Source organism: Benincasa hispida, chromosome 12 (genome assembly GCF_027475165.1).
Source record: "Benincasa hispida cultivar pf3 chromosome 12, pf3_genome.v1.1, whole genome shotgun sequence".
NCBI classification, from domain to species: Eukaryota; Viridiplantae; Streptophyta; class Magnoliopsida; order Cucurbitales; family Cucurbitaceae; genus Benincasa; species Benincasa hispida.
Window position 1 is genome coordinate 80,765,906 of NC_143489.1, and position 20,566 is coordinate 80,786,471.

Sequence of the window (20,566 nt, forward strand, 5' to 3'; positions counted from 1 at the left end):
ACGTATAATATTTTAAATTAATGTTTCATTTATTTTCTTCAGTATTTATTTCTCGCGGTCTCCAATGAAATTTCTCCCAACCCTTTTCAAGGCCCATCCAAGCTTTAAAAAAGGGCCGATCCATTGGGTCGGTTTAGTCCATTTATTCAACAAATGAAACAAGCTCTCGGCCCACAGGCCCAACTAATAGAAAAGAAAATTTAAAAATATAATTAAAACTCAAAATTTTATTTATTTTTTGAGTAGTCATAATCTAATCCATTTAGTTATTGAATATTGATAGACGCTTTATTATAAAATAAAATAAAATAAAAATGAAGAAGAAAGATATTGATATATACATATATACATACATACATATATACATACATATATATATATATATATATATATATATAAAACAAAATATATATATATTAATGGAGATTTAGAAAAAATGAAAATAAAAATGAAAAAAATTAGAAAGAGAAGAAATCACATTTACTTGGTTAGTTGATTTAGCTGTTCTGACCACCCAAACACAAACCCTCCCCTTACCCTTTTCCTTCTCTCTTCACACACACAGCTTCTCTCTCTCTCTTCTTTCTCTCTCTTCTCTCCCTCTCTGCAACAGTTTCACCATTCTCCCAAACCCCTAGATTTTCTCACACAAACCTTCTCTTCTCTTCTCTTCAGCTTCTCTCTGCAAATCACTTCGTTCCCCCCTCCTCCATCTCTCTATCTCCACAGCACAAATCCGGCCTTTGCTTTCGATCTCCGACTCTATTCATCCGTCTCCCATGGCCGACGGCAAGTTCGATCTCCCTGACGATCTTCTTTCCTCCCGCCCTTCCGATCACTCCTGGACGCCCAAAGGTACTTCCAAATCTCCTTATATTTATATCTATATTCACCCACTTCTTTCTCTTTCTCAATTGTGTTCCTTCTGCTTTTGATTTGATCCCGTGTCTTCTTCGATTCAATTTGTTTCGCTTAATGTCTCCTTTTGGTTTCTTGATCTGACCTATCCGTCCTCTCGGCTTTGCTTCCGGATTTGAATCTTTCTGTTTCCACTTCTTGAATTAGGGTTTTGAATGTTTTACTCTTGACCATTTTTTTTCTTCTTTTTTGAGATTTCTTTTTCTTAGGGTTTTCAGATCGCGTGGCTTTCTTTTTCTGTGTTTTTTATTTGAATTTTTACTCGTCTTTGATAGGTTATGTTCGTTCGCCGTTCGCCGTTCGCCGTTGTATTAGTTTTCATTTTTATCTGTTTTTGGTTCTATGGTAATTGGATGGGGGTGGGAGGTATTTAATTGGACTGCTGTTTAGGTTGTTGTTCAACGAATCTACATTTTCTTTCTAAGTTTCGGCCAGTTTAGTTTCGTTGATATGTGGTTCGGTATTTGCCATCCCAATCCTCTGGAGTTCACTTGTGTAACACATGTTTATATTTTGTTATCCAATTTGTTTATGGGGCTGTAATCTTTACTGAAGGGATCACTATGGTGGCTAACTTTTAGGCTTTTTATTTTTATTTGTTAGTTTCTCGATCCACTTGTTGCGATCATTATTATTATTTTCTTTCTTGTTGTCTCCTAATGGTTTATTGATGTCCGATTCTTGCAGTTTCTGTATTTTTTTTTCGTGATTTAGCAAGATGTACTGCCACTAAAGTGATTTTTGCTTTTTATATTATTATGTTATATTTATTACCTTACTAATCTTGCAAACACAACATTTCCCTACGCTAGTGGAAGCTTCTGGAGGGAATGAAGAGGAGAAGGTGCTCTCGACCTTCCTTGATGAGTCGAAAGGTATTTTTCTTGCATATTATGAGTTTGTTCATTTATCTTGTAAGATTAACAATACTAACATGTTAAAATGCTGCAGACCCAGTGGCTTCAGAGAACAGCATACCTTTGTCCCCTCAATGGCTATATGCTAAACCAAGTGAAATTAAGGTGGTAATACTTTGAAATGTTTGGCATAATTTCATTTAATCTCCTTTCTATTGTTGGAGAAGGTTTATCGATATGTTTTTGTTTCCTGATTGTATCCTTCTAAGCATTTATTCTACAACATGTCTGTGCATGCCTAATTTCAAAAGTAAGGAATTGGCCAGCCACTTTGTATTATGTTTGTGTTCCCTTTATGCTCCCACCTGAAATCATTATTTTATTGAATCAATGTTATGTTCTTGTAGAGATAACAAAACCATCTTGCTTATGCTTATGAGATAATAGAGTTTGCTTGAATAGATTGTGTTATTGTCTCAATTTTGTATTTGAAGAACTAATAATTTTTTTTTTGTTGTTGTTTTTGGGAAGTTTCAAAGTGTTGTGTATCTCTATTCTATAAAAAAAATATGTCTTCTTGCCGTCAACTTATGTGATCTTTTGGTTTATTTCATAAAGTGATTTATTTGTTGTTGTCACCTGAAGTCCTGAACTTTTTTGGGAGAGGTAAAGAGGTAAAGGAGAGCAAACCTGAGATGTTCTTCCAACTATTACTTTGAAAGATGACGAAGTCTTTATGCACAATGAAGATAAAGAATGTATTAATTTTTAGCATAAAGAGATAGACATTGATGATACACCCAGAATTTGACAGCCTATGGGAATTCTTTTTGGTCATGTTTAGAAATCGATTTTTGAGTTTGAAAATGTATTAATTTTTTTTTTATTTGGCACGATAAATTTTAAGTGTCGAGAAACAAGCGGAAAAAAGAGGTAAATGTGATACTATTTTTCTGTGCATTTGTTTTATTTGATGTTTCCTAAATTAAAGATCTATATATAATTATGTCCGTTTTTTACTGTAGCTTGATTTAAATGTGTTGTATTAAATTTATGTGCACGAGAATTAAATGTAATCAAGATAACATAAGATATCTTTGTTAACTAATTGAACTTAAAAATTAGGTGACTGTTTTAAAAGATAAGTTTGCAAAACTGCTCTCAAAAATAATTTTCAGAAAGTCAACCAGCCTCTTAGCTTGCACAGACTGTATCATATTTTGAATATGGGGATTGGAGCTACTGAAGTGTTGTTCTCTTCTCAACTTTGCTGACTTACCTTTGAACTTCAATTTTGGATCAATTGGAATATTATAGAAATTCCTGTCTTCCATGTTTTTAGCTGATCTTTAAAGTTTCTCCTGCAGAAATTTTAATAGGCATAAAAATGATGTTATGAGTCTGGTTAAGGTCTCTCTTGCTCTAGGCGCAAAATGTTAGAAAAGATTTTAGTATTGTTGGCTAGTTTCTTTTTCTACTAGCTTGTTTGTAGTGAGAATGAAAGTCTCTTCTTGGCGTGCTTTAAGCTAAAGTTTTCCCAACTTTTACTATGTCTTGATTGATGGTATAGAATTTTCAAAATACAGGTGTTCTATTATTGTAGATCTTCGTAGAGAAGCTAGGTAACGCATGGTCTGAAATTGACAGGTTTTCTGTTTATTATTGGAAAAAAAAAAGCAAATTGCTATCATGTTATAGCCAGAGTTTATTCTGGTCACACCCAGTTAACTGCAAGGTTGTATTGGTTGTCTGTCAACAAGGAGTATATTTTGTTAAATTCCTAACATTGTAACAACTTCTATTTAATCCTTTGGAAGAAATTGAATTTGGTGGATAGAGCCCACATTAACTTTTTTGCAGTAGATAAGCGTTCTGTTCAATGTGGAACAGGAAGTGCGTGCTCCAACACCAGTGTCCCTTGCTAACTCAACTGATCTCAATCAGAAAGAGGGTTGGCGCCCTGATGGGTCCGAGGACAAGAAGGATTGGAGGAAGAGTACTTCTGAAAATGAAAGTGGCCGCCGTTGGCGAGAGGAAGAGCGAGAAACTGGCTTACTTGGTGGTCGCCGCAGGAAAACTGAGCGCCGCATCGATAACATGCCAACTAAGGAGACAATGGAGGGTAGAGTTCTGCCTAACTCGGACAGATGGCATGATGGGCGCATTTCTGGACATGATAGTCGCACTTCTAGTCATGACAGTCGTACTTCTGGGCATGATAGTCGTACTTCTAGTCATGATGCACGACGTGACAACAAATGGACGTTGAGATGGGGACCAGATGACAAGGAAAAGGAATCACGGATGGACAAACGATCAGATGCTGACAAGGAAGATGTTCGCAATGACAGTCAATCAGTGAGTGGCAATCGCCCTGCTTCCGAGCGTGACTCTGAATCGCGTGATAAATGGAGGCCTCGCCATAGGATGGAAAGCCATTCTGTTGGCTCAACTTCTTCTCGTGCTGCACCTGGTTTTTCACTTGAGAGAGGGCGGGGAGATGGGGGGTCTAATTTAGGATTTACAATTGGAAGAGGAAGGGGAAATACTATTGGGAGATCATCTACTGGTCTCATTGGAGTTCCACACTTGGATAAGATCGAAAATATTCCTGGGAAACCAAGATACTCATCTCATGCTTTTTGTTATCCTAGGGGTAAGCTTCTCGACATATATCGGAGGCAGAAATCTGATCCATCGTTCTCAGATCTGCCTGATGATATGGAAGAATTGCAGCATGTGACTCAACGTAGTGTTGTAGAACCATTGGCTTTTGTTTCTCCGGATGCTGAAGAGGAGGTAACAAATGAATTTCTTGAAATGTTGGATGGCAATAAATGTTCTGGAGATTTTAATTAATATCCTGATCATCACTTTATCATTTGTTTCATGCAGACTACCCTTGGTGACATATGGAAGGGGAAAATCACCAGTAGCGGGGTTGTTTACAATTCACATAAGAAAGGGAAGCTAGCTGAATGTGTTTTAGGTATTTGCTATTCAATGGCTGTGGCATCTGTTTATTCGTTAACTTCTTAAAAACTAAACTGGGAAGTAATTTTTGTTGAAATCTAATCCAGGAGATGTAGACTCCATAGATGGATGTCAGACTGTTCTGGATTCAACTTTAGAGTCCGAGAATGTAGCAGGTATTGTGTTTGATCTACAAGTTTTGCTTACCATAGACTTGTTTATCTTAAGTTCTCCATATATTTCCTTTATCTAGTTATCAAGGATAACCAATATACTTTACAAAATGGATGTCTTTGCAGCAACTCCGATTGAAGATAATGCTAATGTGAGTCATGAAGTTACAAATGATGAAGCATGCCAAGATGCTAATGACAGGAGCATTTGGAGTCAGACCTCAATTAGAGATGTCCTAGATGGTTAAAATTTATACCCTAGATCTTTTTTGTTATCTGCTGATAACAATATGATATTGTTTAGTGCCGTCTGTTACTGAAAGGTTTTTGGCATTTCCAATTTCTTTGAATCAGGAAAATATTTCAGCCATAAGGAAGAGGAAAAAAGGTCTAGTGCCATTTCTATGCCAAACTCTGGTGGATTGGCCCACACAATTTCTACAGTAGCCTCCCAACGTGTGATGGAGATTGGTGGTGGACACCCTGGTACTCAGCTAAATGTTGGTGTGAATGGGCGAGCAGATTCTGATTATAAAAGGCCTCATAACTTTGATGAAATTGAGTCCGCCAATTCGTTTGATGTCAGATCCAAGCTTTCTGATGACCCTAGTTCTATCTTCTTTATTCCTTTCTCTGAGCAAAATCCAAATAAAAGTTCTGATGTGAAATCTGAGGAGTTGAGTTTGTTCTATCTTGATCCTCAAGGGGTTATACAGGGGCCTTTTATTGGGGCTGACATCATCTTGTGGTATGAACAAGGATTCTTTGGGTTGGACCTGCCTGTTCGGTTGGCAGATGCCCCTGAGTCCCCATTCTGTGAGTTGGGGGAGGTTATGCCACATTTGAAAGTTAGAGAGGGAAGTGTTGATTGTGCTGATACAAAATCTCTTTCGGGCCAGTCTGGTGCCTCAGGAGGAATACTGGAGACGAATTTACCTTCTAAGCATCCAGCTCTTGATATGAATGATGCATCCACAACAAATGAAGTTCATCGGTCACTCGCTGAATTACATAGCCTTTCCAATCAACACATTTCATCTGGGATGCCCGAGACTGAAGCACCATTTCAATTGCATTCCAAGGGTCAAAGCTTTCATGATGTTGTTGCTCAGGATGAAGGTTTGTTGTGTTCTTTACTTTGTTGATTTGTTTTATTTGTTATATTTGTAATAGTACGCTATTTCTTCTTTTTTGACAAACGCATCATGATAATTTCTCTGTTTTCTAGAAATTGTGTTTTCTGGAAGACCTGGCAACGATGGTTACCAATTTCCAAACACTTCTGGGGTATTGCCTATGGTGAATTCTATCAACCAACCTTCTCTTTTGAATGAGTTAACTGATCGCAGTGTGCCTGTTCAGAATGAAAATAAGTTGCACCCTTTTGGATTGCTGTGGTCTGAGCTGGAAGGTACAAATATGAAACCAGTTGAAGTCACCAATTCAAAACATACGAAGTTAGTTAACATGCCTTCAAACATGGTAAGAACCGCACCATTAGTTGGGAAGCCGGAAGCATCTCTTAATGCAGAGACTTGGCTTGATGTTTACAGAAGAAGTATGCATTCTGACCAGAGTGTATACCAGGATGCAAATGTTCCTCGTTCCTTGCCACATATAGAACAAGAATCTAATAGGTTTGATTTGGCAGATCAACTCATGTCTCATCAATATCATCAGGCACTTCAACAGCGGAATTTGTTGTCTCACTCTAGTGAAGCTACTTTAGATCATCATATGCAACAGCAGAATCTTATTCACCAGCAGCAGCTGTTGGCTAATAGAAGTACACCCGATCTTGATCATTTCTTGAACTTGCAGATGCAACAGCAACAGCAACGGCAGCTGCAGTTACAGCATCAATTACAGCAGCAGCAGTTGCAGCAGCAGCAAAAGCTTTTGCAGGAACAACATCAGTCTCAAGTCCAGCAGGCACTGCTTGAACAGTTGTTGCGTCGACAAATGCATGATTCAGGTCTTGGTCAGTCACATATTGATCCAATTAGAGCCAATAATGCTCTTGATCAGGTGATGATGGAGCAGCGTCTTTTACATGAGCTACAGCAACAATCTCATCATCAACAAAGATCTGCTGATCCATCTTTTGAGCAGCTTCTTAAAGCAAAGTTTGGTCACTTGCCACCACACCAAGAACAAAGAGATTTATCTGAATTAATATCTCGGGCTCAGCATGGACAGATACAATCATTGGATCATCAACTTCTCCAGCAGGAGATGCTACAGTCGAGACAATTGTCTATGGCATTAAGGCAGAGGGCCAATATGGAGGACAAGAGGCATGTTGGTGGTCCTATCTGGCCAGAGGATGAGGCTGATCAGCAGTTTTTCAGAGGACATGCTGGCACACAACGTTTACCGACTTCAGGGTTTGATTTATACCATCAACAGAGGCAAGCTCATGCTGACCAGCTGAATCACCTTGAGCGCAATCTTTCCTTTCAAGATCGGTTTAGACTAGGTCTCTATGAGCCTGCTTCACTTCCACTTGAGAGATCAATATCCTATCCTGATGTTGCTCAGGGGATGAATCTGGATGTTGTTAATGCTATGGCTCGTGCTCGGGCTTTAGAATTGCAAGAGTCCAGTGCACCACCTGGTGGTCAACTGGGGCAATATGCACCCGGTACCATTCCACAGAATCATCATCATTCTCTAGTCGGTAACCAGTTTCATGTTTCACATTTTGATGGAACTGAAGGCAGCTGGTCTGAGAAAAATGAGCGACTTGGAAATGATTGGATGGAGTCTCGCATTCAACAACTGCATATCAATGCTGAGCAACAGAAAAGGGAGTTGGAAGCTAAAATGATTTCTGAGGATCCAACTTTATGGATGTCAGACGGGCTTAATGATGAGAAGTCAAAGCAGTTATTAATGGAACTCCTCAATCAGAAATCTGTTCATCAACCTACAGAATCGTTGGATGTAGGAAGTGGAGCATCTTTCAATAGACCATCATCTGGCCTCTATTCTGGATCAGGCTCTCTTGAACAGTCGTTCATTCTTCATTCAGCCAAGGAAAGAGGTATGAACAACACATTGCCAGTGGGATCTTATGGTTCTAATTCTTATGAACCACTGCAAGATGAGAATCCTGGCATCTTGACAAGCAATGAGAAGATCCCATACAGGTCGGACTCTGTCTCTGTTGTCAAGGGAGCATCAATTTTAGCTGGTCTTAAAGCCAATGGTGCAACTAACAGCTCTAGTTCTGGCATGGCTGGTAACCTTTCTATGAATAGAGACGTCTTAGAGGTGGAGGGCAGGGTACGAGGATTGAAAGGTGAGGGTTTGATGAAAACTCAAGCCTTTCAAATTCAAGAAAGCATGCTTGATCAAGTGGTATCTGCTGATCGTGGAGAATTTTCAATGGATACTCATACCCTTAGTCGACATTCTTCTATTGGCTCTGGTGGTATATATTTTTCTCTCCCTGTTTCTTAGTAATATTTTCTTCTACCAATCTCCATTATGAAGATGCAATCTAATGTTCTATTTTTCCTTTGGAATGTAGGCTTTCACAATGAAAAGATTGCTAATACGTTTCCAGAAGAGGTTGCTAAAGACCCGTAAGTTCTTATTTCTTAACAATTTTCTCAGTTCAATAAGTACGTGGAAATGCACTGATTTGGAATCTGGCACTTTAGAAATATGTAATAATTAATGAGTAATGACCAGCATGTGATTGAATACGAAATTTTTTTAGACTATAAGTAGCATATTAGGTAGATTAGTTGTGAGATCATATGTTTGTCTTGGTTTAATGTACGTAAGAAGTATTCATAATGGGTTTGAACGTTATAGAAATTACGAACTCATTCACCATTCCATCACTGCAACTATATTCTTAGTTTAATAAATATGAATTTAGTCATTAAACTATTTTATTTGTCTTTTGATAGGGTGACCATTCACAATAAAGATAATACTTTACTGAAACGCCCTCCTGTCGCACGCACGTCAGTGTCCCAGGATGGATTGTCTGTCCTGATTGCAGATCCGGTCGTTAGAGGGAAGAACTCAGATGGTAAATAATAACTAATCCATTCTGTTATCTTCGATTCATTTTGCCCTTTTTTTTTTAAAGATAAAAGATCCATCCTAACTATGTTCAGGTGGAAGACCGGACCCAGCCGGTGTCTTGGTGAACCAAGAAAACATGGCAGCCATGAAGAAAGAGATGCGTTTCCGGCGCTCTTCTTCTTGTAGTGACAGTGACGTGTCAGAGACTTCTTTTATTGATATGCTGAAGAAGACGGCTCCACAAGAAGCCCATTTGACCACGGTGGGGGCTTCAGAGCCATCTGATGGAATGCAGGGAGGGAAAGGTGGGAAAAAGAAAGGGAAGAAGGGGAGACAGATAGATCCCGCTCTACTCGGTTTCAAAGTCACCAGCAACCGAATTATGATGGGTGAAATTCAACGCTTAGACGATTAGGCAAAATAGAACAGAAATTGATTTTTTTTCCTTCTTTCTTTCTCCAATCATTTTTGTAGATTGTGCAGTTTTCTGTTTTCTTCTTTGTTTAACCCTCGTGTAAGTTGTTGTATAGGTTTTTTTAGAGGTCAGCTGCGTTAAAACATGTGGCAGGTATATGTATTCCAATTCTTTTCTTTTTTTCCGCAGTTGTAAATGATCAAATTTGAGTTGGTCAAATTACCAAAGCTTTGTACAGGAACTTCGAAGAGAGTTGAAATATTATCAAAATTTGTTAAAAGAATTTACGAATTTATAAAGCTTGGGATTTAACGATCAAAATTAAAGCGGGAAAAAAGAATAATTTGAAATGGAGGATTTCTATCCCTTAAATGATTCAAGGTAGGTCCTCATGTGAAATCGACACTTATTAAGTAAAATTGGAAGTTGTCTTTTTATATATATGGAGTGTAATGCATTACGGGAAGTTATCTTATCTTCAAATATTAAATGTGTGATTCACATAAATGTGAAAGTTTCGACTTTTTTTTTTCCTTCTCCTTTTTGTTGTAAAATTAACTTTATGATGGAAATAACCTCAAGTGTTATTGAGTAATAACCAATCTTGATTTGTCAATTTGAGAATAGGATACTGGATAGCATGACTGATAATTTTTGTTGAGTTTGATGAGGCCCGAACTATCAACTTACGACCTATTGTTTATTGACTTAATTGAAGTGTAAGGGCTATTCGTTGTTTGACGATGAGAATAGCTAATTACAGCATAAATTGCTTAACTCTGATTAAAGAAAAAAAGATGGGTTAGAAATTTGAATTTTCTTAGGTAAATACTAAATATGGTGGAACTGGAGAGCAGCTGCTGAAGATTGAAGAGCATCTTGAGTTATCTTTCTTTCACTTTTTTACGGTCCTCGAACTCATCGATCGCTGCTCACAATGGAGAAAAAAATCGTAATACCGAAAATACCCTTCTTGTTCGCTTCTTATACGATACTATTAGCCTTATCGAAGGAGCTGCTCTCCACTTCACTTTCCAGCACAAATCTCCATCCATGGCGGCTCCTTTCGCTACTTCGCCTCTGGTATACTCTCCTCTCTTCTCTTCTTCCCTTTTCCTTTCCTCTATTCTCCATTTTTCACTTCCATTTCGTTTCAATTGATTTTGCTTTTCCCACTCCAAGGTTGGCTTGGCTTCTGGTTCCAATACCGTCTCCCAAACCAAAGCTTCAGCTCCGTTTAATTCGGTTAACCTTCATAGGGTTCAGTCGCCGTCGAATCTTTCGTCCTCGTCGAGTTTTCTGTCCGGTTCGTTGCATTTTCCTTCTCTGACAACTTCTTTCAATCCGTTGTCTTCGAGAATTGCTGTTCGTAGCTCGGTCCGAGCTAGTGCTGAGGTTAGCAATTGTATTGTTTTTCTGTATGCATTTGAAATGAAAGCAAGGGTTCACTCAAAGATTGAAAATGGCAACGTTGGTGACATTTGGTTAACGGAAAATCGGTCTTCTTTTCTTTGATTTTAGGTACCACCTCTACAAGCGAAAGTAACAAATAAGGTATATTTCGATGTGAGCATTGGTAATCCAGTAGGCAAGCTTGCTGGGAGGATTGTGATTGGATTATTTGGGGATGATGTTCCCAAAACGGCAGAGAACTTCCGTGCTCTTTGCACAGGTATTATACACACACACACACACACACATATTATGAGACTCTAGGTTGTTTACCTCTCTTACCCATAGAAATTCAAGTTAGCATCCGGATTAATTACTAACTTTATTAGGAGAGAAGGGCTTTGGATTCAAAGGTTCTGCCTTTCATCGTGTAATCAAGGATTTCATGATACAAGGGGGTGACTTTGACAAGGGCAATGTGAGTGCTTTCTAATGTTTTTCCATGTGTACCATTTATTATTTTGTTTACTAGGTCAAGAATTTCCAATTTCTTTTGACATAGTATCAATAGAATTCATATCTAGTCACAGATTCTTTTTAAAAAAACGTTTTAGATGCTCACTGAAATATCTGAACTGCTTTTGTTGTCAATCGATCATTTGGTAATTGCCTATCTAGGAGGTAGGAATAGTCCTATGGGGTTGGATATGCACATAGAATCACGATTACTGTAAATGGCATGTATTTCTCGTCAGTTGGTGAGTTTGTGAAATATTATTGGTTTCATATAGGGAGCTTGTGTATACACTTGGACACAGAGAAATAATTTAGGCTAAAATTTTAGAATGAAGAGAATTTGAAAGAAGCTTTTCCTAGTGTGTGCTATGGCAATTTGCTCGATCGGAGCCTGACACTACACCTCCCTTTATAGGTGTTTAAGGATGACTCTGAGAGTTATAAAAAAAGTCAATGTCTTAGACTAAGAAGCATGTAGACTTCAGTTTGACTTGCGTATCCGTGTCGGACACTTGGACACTCCGATGCTTGTTGGATACGTATTGGATACTTGTTAGTTCAATACATATACACGTGTTTGACACTTGTACAAATTCAAAATAGGACCAACATTTGGTAGACACGCATCAAACATCTTACATGTTCCAAGTCAACACATGTATAACAAAAATAATAAAATTTGAGAGTGAAATACATCAAATCAATTTTTTAAGCATAGACATGAATAAACTCATCGACTCTGAATTCCTTCTAGTATAAAAACGATATATATTTTAAAAAATATATGTTTTTATAAACATATCCTTCCTGTGTCCGTATCCTAAATTTTTTAAAAATGATGTGTCACTATTTTGGTGTCGTGTCGTATCCGTATCCATGCTTCTTAGATATTAGGTAATAAACATTGAGGAAAATACATAATCATTTCACATTCCAAAAGATTTGTAGAATTGCTAGCTTAACGTCGATTTGCTAAGATGATTAACATCCGCACCTACCTGAACTGAAAAAGAAGAGTTACTTGGTTGTGTTATTTGTAGGTAGACTATCATGAATGCTTGAAATTTCTATGACCATTTCTCTCTTTTTTTTTGGGGCGTGTGTTCATGATGCAGCGTCTCAAATAAATATGCCTGGAGAACACTATGGTTTTTTTAGAAATGATATATTTCCTTTTGTTTTGAATAAAAAATTTCTATGAAATTTAAACTTCGAAGTATACATTTTGTTAAGAGACGTTATTTTTAGGTTGAGTGCTGGTTGGTCCGATTGAAAGGTTTTGTGAATATGGCAAGTTTCTCATGCTGGTAAAAGAAAGGGAAAAATATTGCCTTTGAACATGATTATAATATGAAAATGGGAAGGAAGTCAGAGGATATACCACTTTGGACATTTGTGATAAAGAAGCAAGTACAGGGGAAACACATAGGTTCAATGATATCTTGTTATGCATGGTATCATACGCTTGTATTGAAAAGCAGTAGATATTGTGAAGGACAAATTTCCTTGGATGATTGATTCTGAATGATTACTAACCAGATCTGACTCTTTTCAGGGAACTGGGGGTAAAAGCATATATGGTCGTACATTTAAAGATGAAAACTTCAAATGTAAGTTAAATCCTATGCCTCATGCTTCAGTTGCTGCTTTTTGTCATCTGTTTTTGTAAACAACTACCAAATTTGCTATTTAACCAAAGGAAACCTAATTTTATTCTATACCTTATGTCTATTAAGAAATGACTTGTATTTGCATTACTGGCATGAAATTTCTTAGATGTTTTTTCTTTATAAAATTGTATTATATATCGCCCATGTATTATTAAACATTTAGAAGCTATTTGGGGGCTGATTTGGTCATTACAGTAATTTGTTATTATAGTATGTGGGTTACAATAGTTTATGTTTGGGATGCAGACTATTTTAGTCTTAGTTATAATAGTCTATGTTTGGAGTGCATACTATCTTAGTCTAGGTTACAGGGGATGCTTACAAAATATTTAACATTGTAGACAGAGAGAGTTTTCAAATAGTTCTACTGCATCTAAGTGTGGGATCTATGGATTATATTAATTGGGAACTTCAACTATTGTAATGGGTGACCCAGACATTGAGTAATAGCCCACTCCACAAGGCACCCAACGCCCCCTTAATTTATATGATGATAATTATAATTATTATTATTTTATTATTATCGTTGTTATTATTATTATTTTTGTAACAACCTCCTTGAATAATGGAAGAAAACAAAAGGGAGGACTGAAGAGCAGAGGTCTTCACTTAATTTATACCGATTAATTTTCTATTTTATATTCTGTAGCAAATATTATTTTATTAAATTTATTTTAATTTAATAAATTATATTTACATACATGTTAAGGTTATTTGTCATGAAAATTTTAGGTTTCTTGAAATATCTCACAAATACAACGTGAAAATAGCCATTCAAAAGCTAAGTTATCTTTTTCTAACTTAGAAGATAAAATTGTAGTTTAATTCTATGGGTAGAGTTTAACTCAAACCTACCTACTGAATTCCTTCAAACTCGCTTTCCTTGGGTGTAAATTTCTTAAAATTAAAAATTTTCTTTTCATCCCAAGCTCGCAATAATCTCTCCAGGATTTGGAATTGTCTCTTGCTCTCTCATCGTACAGGCAATAACCTTGCCTCCCAGTGAGGAAAACACAAGGGTTTTTGGAAAATACCTGTTGTGTCTAAGAATTGTCCAAGCATGTAGCATTAGTTTTTTAAAGTAGGAAAAAGAAGGGAAAAAAATTCAACATGGCATGTTTGTACATGCTGTATGGTGCATGGTTGCGTTGGGTATTTCAAGTAGTGTCCAAACTGTGTCTATGTCCAGGTATGTGGAAACTATACCTTTGGGCCTTGTCTAGGTATGCAGAATTGTGTCCAAGAATTTGAAGCTACATCAGGACAGTGTTAGCGCCTTCATGCATGTACGCTCTAGTTGTTGAGCTCAGGCATCTGACCTTAGGGAACTGTTGGTGCTTCCCAGATCAAATTTCATTGTAGGCTTCCATTTTTAGGCCAAAGGCATGCATTATCCAATGTCAATGCAAACTTCCACTTATGAGGCTAAATCAACGTATTTATAGTTCTGGGTTCTGGCTGAATTGTTTTGGATTCTAGTGTACTGTCTTTGAATTTGTGTAAACTTTACTGTGTCATTCAATAAAATGGTTATCCTCTCCAAGTAAATAATTTTCTTGAGTCTGTCATCATTTTATATGATTGATTCATAAATTTCAGGTAATCTCCCCTTTTTTGGGATAAGAAACATTTTGTTGATGAATGAGTCTGGGTGTTGCTCTCTTTTGGGTTTGGTCCCTTGGGTCATCTCCCCTTCAAAGTGAACTGTATTTCCCAAATCAATCCTTTGCTTATTGAGTATGAATAGTGCATTTGTTTTGTGAAACACACGTGAACCTTGGTTGGTCTTTTAATCCTTGTCTTAGATAGGTGTTCTGCCAAACATTTTACTGTTATAAAGACAACTTCCACCTTGCTTGACATTTTTTCATTGGAATATTATCAGTTCTTAATGTCTCTGTATATTTTTTTCTATATGTTCTTTTATAATATATAATATTTTATCAAGAATTGACCTTTTATTTATTGAAAAGGCTAGTCTGTGTTCTAGACGTCTCATGTCCCCTTTACTCAACTCTGGAACATATTCTCCTTTGCAGTGAGTCATACTGGACCAGGAGTTGTCAGCATGGCAAATGCAGGTCCAAATACTAATGGAAGTCAATTTTTCATATGCACTGTCAAGGTACTGTGCGCGTAAACTTCAACCATGATATTATAGTCGGCTGCTAGCCCTAGCTTATAAAATTATAATGCCTAGTTGAGTTCGTTGACACGGCAATAGTCTCCTTGAGAGGGAAAAATATGAGTTTTTTCTGCCTAGATGCTTATTAACTGCGGGTTTATTTATTTATTTATTTTTTTTTTTTGGGATTTAGTATAAATTTATTGAACTTGAAATGGAGACAATATGCTGATCTAGCATCCACCATGTTAAAATTGCTCGATTTATTTTCATTTTGCTCTACTGGAAGTAATCCTTTTCTTCATTTCCTTTTTCTTCTTTCTTTGTTGAGAATATAGAATTACAAATTTGGGGTAGAGATTTAAACATTTGGTCTTTAGAAAACAAATTATATAATACCTTAATCGTTCAACTGTCTTCTTCTTGCTCGGTGATCATGTTTCAAACTCAGTGAAATACCTGGAGTTGCTATTTCTTGATGCATTTGGGCATAATATCTTTAGATGTGTTAGATATTTGGTGTATGCAGCCGTATAGGAATTGAAGCTTTTAGTTGAGATGTGTTGCTTTTGATTCTACACATCTTCTCTACTGTCTTTGGTTGGCCAAGTCCTTATTTTTGCATCTATTGCGTGAATGTTAGACGCCATGGTTGGATCAGAGGCATGTGGTTTTTGGGCAAGTCCTGGAAGGGTTCGACATAGTTAAGCTAATTGAGTCGCAAGAAACAGACCGTGGAGACCGACCATTGAAGAAAGTCGTCATCAGCGACTGTGGCGAGCTTCCGGTGGCCTAATTTTACCAATATCCAGATAACTGATCCTATCTTTGTTCTTCCTTTGGATTAGCTAATCTTAATTAATTTAAGTGGCCTTTCGTTGAGTCTTTTTGCTTGTAAAATCTATTGGTGGTGAAATTGAGCTCAGGAAGCGGGATTTTATTTGATGAATTTAGATGATGTTTGTGACAGCAACTATGCAAGTATATCGTCCACGAATCTGCCCCCACCGCTTTTTTTAAAGAGAAATAAAGAGGTCGCCTTAAAAACTATACTCTTCAAGGATCTGTGTTTTTCTCTAGTTTCTTGGTTGGGCATTTTCCCCCTTCATCCTGAGTAAATTATATTTGGTTTTGACATTGTAGAATTGATAATGTTTTCTATATGTAATTTGTATGTTGATTGAGGAACTTTAATGGGCGATGTGTTATGTGTTTTGTGTCTGTCTTTGTCTTGTCCGTGTGTGAATGTAAAGATTCTGTCGGTGTATTTATTCGACATGTCGTTATTACCCAATCATTGTCAATTTCAAATTTATTACTTCCCATTACTCCTTAATCCCAATTCTCAAAGTTGCTATTTGGTTATTTTCTGTCAATATAACATAGCCATGGTGATAGGCATGTTGCAAATATAGCAATAGGGTCTAATGTTATAAATATGGTACAATGCGAGGAATTTATTAACATAGCAAAGATTAGAATCAGTCCTTGTAGTCTATCAATGATAGACTATGTCGATCATAGAAGTCTATCATTGATAGATTTTACATTGTAATTACAAAGTGATGATATGACCTTTTTAGATTAAAGGTTGAATTTTTGCAAAGGTTGTACTAGAAAAATGAAAAAAAAAAATTATACAACCCACATCTACTTCCAATTCCAACTCTAGAAAGGGAAAAGAAGTTTGAACTTTGACATTGAAAACTTTTTGGCTGTGAGCTTGTTTTGTTTGTAATTCAAGGGTCACAATCAATACATTTTTTTAAAAAAGGAAAATGATTAGTTAGGTCATGAAAATATAGTTATTCAAGGTCATTAAAAAAGTCTAACACATGATAAAATAATTTGTACTCTAAACACATAGAAATACTATTACAATTAAGATTAAAATAGTCTGCACTTCAAATATACACTATTATAACTCATAATATTTTACTTTGTACTTCTATCACAGACTATTGTGATCCAGACTAAAATAGTCTACATCTCACACACAAGCTATTATAATCCACGTACTATTATATCCTACAAATTATAATAACAAACTATAATAACCAACTCAATACCCAAACAACCCCCTTTAAAAGCTTGAGTGTGTTTATTCGAGTTCAATTCCCTTTTGTATTCTCAAGCATGGGAGTGGGATTAATTAGTATGAGTATTACAAAAATTTGAGAGTGCTATTGTAATTGAAATTGGGGAAAGAATTCATCCATGTGATTGTAACAATTTTTCCCATAATGAATATCTTTTTTATGGGCCGTAGTTTTTCTCACATAATGTAAATTCCCATGTGTTCTTTGATTTTGTTGCTTTCTTTTAATTTCTCCATTATTTTATGTTTATTTCTGCAGTAGTAGTGGGAGGTTTCTTTCCAACAAATAGTATCATATCTTCAAGTTTGTAGATTCTTGAATTTTTTAGTATGTTATATGGTTGTTGTATTGTCTGAACTTTCACATCCGAAGAGAATTCTAGAAATGGGTTGTGGTATTGTGAATAGTATGGATTGTTCCCTATTTTGTTCACTATTTGTAAATTTGCTAGAAGTGAAGCAGATATGTCAAACTTTATAAGTTCAGTAAAGTTTACTGTGGAAAAATTTAATGGAATGATCAACTTCGGCTTGTAGAAAGTGAAAGTTAAGGACATGCTGATACAATCTAGGGTACATAAGGCCTTGAAGAGAATACCAAAAAGTGAAACTTTTGAAGAGTTAAGTAGTGACAGTGGTTTAAGAGAGTCCAATGACAGTTTCGGTAGAGGTTTTAAGAAGGCTGGCACGAGCGATGAAGATTTGGGAGGAAATGAAGATTTAGTCCCCGGGGAATTCCCAGAGATCAGGTTCCCCATGTGGAATTTTTTTTCGTTACTTTTTTTCGAAAAAAATAATTAATTTAAATTATTAACGTGAGTAAATTTTAATTAAATAATTAACTTTATCACTAAATTATTTCTTATGGTTAGTTTTACATGACAATTTGAATTTAAAGATAAATTACTCAAATTTTAGCCTAAAAAAAGCTAATTAATTTTTTTTAGTAGAAAGAAGTAAATATAAATCAAATCATTCACGTATATAATCTAAATTTAAATATAAACATATTCATTATTTTTTTAATAAATAATCAAATTTGAAATTTAAATGTAATATTTATATAATAATAATAATAACATAATATTAGATAACTATACTAAATAAATATGTAGAAACTAATCGGGGTAGGGATGGGGAACGGGGCGGGGTGGGGACGGAGAATGTATTCCCCGTCCCCGTCCCCGTTTAGCTCACGGGGAATTTTTTTCCCTCATTCCCTACCTAATCAGAGAATCCCCGCCTCGTCCCCGTGGTGAAATTGGATATCTCTAAATGTATCAAACAAAGAGCATCTAAAATCGGTTGTACCTAAAGGAGTAGTTTCACATGTTACAAATGGTGGAAGGTACAAAAATCTCAGATCATGTAGGTATTCTCAATGATATCGTTTCTAATTTGGAGGTGATGAGAATGGAGATTGATGATGAAGATAAGACACTTAAACTTATCTTGTCACTTCTTCTTATGAACACATGAAATCAATATTGATGTATGAGAAAAAAAAACTTTAGATTTTATTGAGGCTACTGGTCAACTTTTGTTAAAAGAAAGAATACTGAAGTGACAGACTTACTTTAGAGGATGATTCAATTTGGTAGCTTACAATTGAAGAAGAAGAAAGAGTTCATGCACAAAAGGGGGTTGTTGGGAATGTGGACAATTTGGATATATAAAAAAGAATTGTCCTAACAAAGCATGTTTGTCAAAGAGTACTAAGTCGGATGCTAACGTCATCTTCATCGTCATGGAAGATGGTGATTCGTTCTTTGGTGAAAGACATTATTCATCTTCTTAGTATGTCTACTTTATCATCATAGAGGTTGTCATCTTAGTAATTCCACAAGTTTGCACATGTGCATTAGCTTGGGGGCTATACAAAGTATGTGGTGGAAGTTGTGTTGATGGCTAAAGAACTTCTGAGTGAGCCAAGTAGGTGAAAGTACAACATAAAATTAAGCAATATTAATCAACATATAAAGAAAAAGGAAATTTTGGAATGTGATATTCCAAGTAGTCTACTATTTATGGTGGAGTGAGTTATAATTCTCTGAGTTGAGAATTATGATTATCGTTAAAGATAATGGTTGCAATAAAAATTGTGGATTCATCAAATATCTTACCAAGGTGGAAGTTGTTGGGGTTTTGGCAAAATATTGGAAGAGTGATTGTCTTATACAGGGAATGTTCAAGGAAGAGATGAGCTCTAAGCACTATAAAAGAGCCTATAACTATAGTTTCACGTTGTCTCAATTAGAAACACTTTAAGCTTGTATTTGCTAACTCTAATTAATTTTTCTTTTGTATTGTCTAGCATGAGAGTGAGATTAAAGGGTGTGAGTAGTACAAAAGCTTTAAGAGAATGCTATTGTAATTAGGATCCAGGAGAGACTTATTCTATGTGATAGAAATAATTTATTACATAGTACATTTTTTTTTAGTGGATCATGGTTTCTCTCCGATTTTGGAGTTTTTCATGTTAATTCCTATGTTTCCCTAGTTTTATTGCTTTCTTTTTAATTTATCCGTTATTTTTGTATTTATTTCTACGGTAGTAGTGGGAGGTTTTTCCCAACAATTTTTAATTCTCGTAACCATCTTCACATATGTTGTACGATCACAATTATCTTTTAATGAAATTGACGTGATCATACCACATACGTACTATTTAGTTGGTGTGACAATATAGTGTTGGTGCTCTTGCAATAAATTTGGTATTTCAAACATGCACACCAAGTACATAAAGATATTGATGTACATTTTTCCGAGATCAAGTGTTGTGTGTATCCTTGAGGTTTGATATGTTTCTTTTGTTGATCATGTGGCTGACTGTCTAACCATTAATGCATCAAATAATTCTTTCCCAACAAATTTAGTTTCTATAATCATTGTGGATTTTCTACACTTTCTCCCTTAGTGCCAAATTCCCAATCTATTTTGGGTCCATTTAAAACCCTAATTATTAAAGGTGTACCATTATATAAGAATACAACATTTTCATATGAAATATATGATGAAAATATCAAGAGAAGTATTTATTTCATACTTATTATTGTAAAATTATCTAACTAATTCTATTTTAGTTCTTATACTTTATTAACACTTAAAAACTAATGGTACACCTTCACCTAAATAGGAACATTAAATTATAAATTTGGTCTTGATCTTTCATATTTTTGTTTAATAAATTTATGAACTAAAATAATTCAATAGACCCCTAAAATTTTAGTCTTATGTCTAATTAGTGCATCAACTTTAAAAATGTCAAAGGTCTCTAAACTTTTAATATTTAGAGTCTAATGGTAACTTTGTGTATTTAACAATTTTTAAAATTAATAAATCTGTTAGACATAAAATTGAATTTTGCATCTAATAGATCATGAAC

General features: G+C 35.7%; 2 protein-coding genes across 3 annotated transcripts; both read left to right on the plus strand.

Moving 5' to 3' along the window:
- Window positions 1–476: 476 nt before the first annotated feature.
- Window positions 477–9,663, plus strand: LOC120067935 (uncharacterized). 2 transcript variants are annotated; one of them, XM_039019579.2, is made up of 12 exons: window positions 477–855; window positions 1,731–1,793; window positions 1,870–1,940; window positions 3,666–4,574; window positions 4,671–4,764; window positions 4,856–4,924; window positions 5,048–5,164; window positions 5,276–6,040; window positions 6,150–8,357; window positions 8,457–8,511; window positions 8,845–8,969; window positions 9,058–9,663. In XM_039019579.2, exons 1-12 carry the CDS (start codon window positions 780–782, stop codon window positions 9,378–9,380), a joined length of 4,875 nt encoding a protein of 1,624 aa, XP_038875507.1. In that variant the 5' UTR covers window positions 477–779; the 3' UTR covers window positions 9,381–9,663. The 2 variants fall into 2 exon arrangements, with proteins under 2 accessions (XP_038875507.1, XP_038875508.1); XM_039019580.2 differs by having other exon boundaries at window positions 491–855; window positions 6,150–8,354.
- A 422-nt stretch (window positions 9,664–10,085) lies between these two features.
- On the plus strand, window positions 10,086–16,143 carry PNSL5 (cyclophilin 20-2). The gene is made up of 7 exons (XM_039020007.2): window positions 10,086–10,463; window positions 10,563–10,775; window positions 10,902–11,052; window positions 11,162–11,250; window positions 12,844–12,898; window positions 14,998–15,083; window positions 15,727–16,143. The coding sequence occupies exons 1-7, from the start codon at window positions 10,434–10,436 to the stop codon at window positions 15,877–15,879; spliced, it is 777 nt and encodes a 258-aa protein (XP_038875935.1). The 5' UTR covers window positions 10,086–10,433; the 3' UTR covers window positions 15,880–16,143.
- The last annotated feature ends 4,423 nt before the right edge of the window (window positions 16,144–20,566 follow it).